At 33.7% G+C, this 1,775-nt stretch overlaps 1 protein-coding gene across 2 annotated transcripts in view; it reads right to left on the reverse strand.

Moving 5' to 3' along the window:
* Window positions 1-1,775, reverse strand: part of LOC106468789 (band 7 protein AGAP004871-like) — a 67,166-nt gene that overhangs the window by 27,104 nt on the left and 38,287 nt on the right. Inside the window, exon 1 of one of the 2 annotated variants that reach the window (XM_022397152.1) lies at window positions 116-309. The exons of the other annotated variant lie outside the window; for it this stretch is intronic. Within the exon in view, the coding sequence (XP_022252860.1) occupies window positions 116-128 (13 nt within the window). The 5' untranslated portion in view covers window positions 129-309. Of the gene's footprint in view, window positions 1-115; window positions 310-1,775 lie in introns of those variants that run through there. 2 annotated transcript variants of the gene reach the window in all.

A 1,775-nucleotide genomic window follows, 5' to 3' on the forward strand; every position in this document is an offset into this window, starting at 1 on the left:
AATTATTTACTCACTCTCAGACTCTAATGGAAAGATCTTCTTCATACTGAGACAAACTTGTTATCATGTACAAGGTAACTAATGTAACGAACCTTAACTATTTACTCGCTCTCACCTTTACCGTACATTGCTTTTAATTTCCAAGTGCGGTACTGCTATGCCACTTCATATAAATAATGAAGTTTTCTCGGTGAAGTGTTACAATCCCACTCGATGCAACGCTGGATCCCCTAGCGATATTTAATGTGGTTGTTGCTAGACTGAATGGTGATACCAGTTCAACGCTAGTTTCCAAACAACATTATACTCTAGGCAGACCACAGCTAAGTAAATTGCAGGTAGCTTATTCCACACCCTGCAAGCTATGTAGTCTATAACATTTACGCTATTGATTAGACAGTCTCTGACATGTGCAGCGTCACGTGATCACTGTTCCCCGAGAGCCGAAAATACATAAGGTTGGTAAATGAGTTTGATATGTATAGAGTGGCGTGATCAAAATTATTTATGGTCATTTCATGAAACATGACAAAATGTTTAAGTTATGGGCCAAATTACCCAGCACCAATTATAGTAATTGTCTCTACTTAACAAATTCAACAATTTCTAGGGCCGGTCAACATTAAAATAACATTGTATAGTCGTAATTAGAAATAATTATAATATTTTATGGTATAGTTTTTGCAGAATATTGCTCAGTAAATTATATTTACTTTCTTGTTATGATTTGTTATTAATGAATACGAAAAATCAGGGTATTCGTTGCCCTATAAAACAACCTATTACATAAGATGGAATAGAAATAGTTCACTGCAACGTACCTTATAAATACTGAGTGTAGAAATATAAATGTATTTGTTTTTACTTCATTAAGCACAAACCTAAGCAATGGGTCCATCATGGGTATCGAAACCTGGTTTATAGCGTTATAAGTCCGTAGACTGGGGGGGGGGGCAAATATAAGACAATAACTAAGCTTCTTTAATCATAGCCGTTTTAGACAAAATTTTAATTTGTGACACTTAGGTCTTATCCTGTAATGTAACTAGAATACCTTTGGAGGTTGTTACGTATTACAATTTCAAATAGCCTGAAATTGAGCTAAATGATACTTTAAATTTAGTAGTTAGATTGTACTTTGGATTTAGCAGTTAAGTAAAAGTCGATATATAGTCAGTTTATGATATTTGCCAACATGACTGATACACATAGTTTTCTTTTTTAACACAAATATGTTTTAATGCACAAACAATAATACAATTTACAATAGCAGTTGATACAAATAGTTATTATAAACAATGATTTATATATATAAAATTTTACAAACTTACAATCAATATAAAGTCTTCTTTCTAGTCTGGAACTTCCTTGATATCTTATCAAGGATTCACGATGAGAGAGTTAATTACGAGTTGATGCAGGTACGATTCGCTTAACGGGGAGCTAGCTAGCTTTGCCCTTCGTTATTTACCAGCCACACACGTCGAGTTTTCCACCATGAAGTTATATAATGTTTTCGTAAAAATACTAATGTCCGATGAGAACCAACTGAAGTTAAATGATTTGTAATGTTTGAGCTTTGTAAATGCTCCTGGTCAAATACCTGAAGTTTTCCGATTGATAAGCACTATAACAGTTATAGTTATAGCTTCTGAAGTTGATAACACACTTACTATACCAAACTAATAATAGATGCCCTTTTTTGGCGCGTCGCGTTGGTTATGTTTATAGGCGTGTGGAGAGTTTTTAGAAAATTCAGATTACGTAACAATACA

Source organism: Limulus polyphemus, unplaced genomic scaffold (genome assembly GCF_000517525.1).
Source record: "Limulus polyphemus unplaced genomic scaffold, Limulus_polyphemus-2.1.2 Scaffold3164, whole genome shotgun sequence".
NCBI lineage: Eukaryota > Metazoa > Arthropoda > Merostomata > Xiphosura > Limulidae > Limulus > Limulus polyphemus.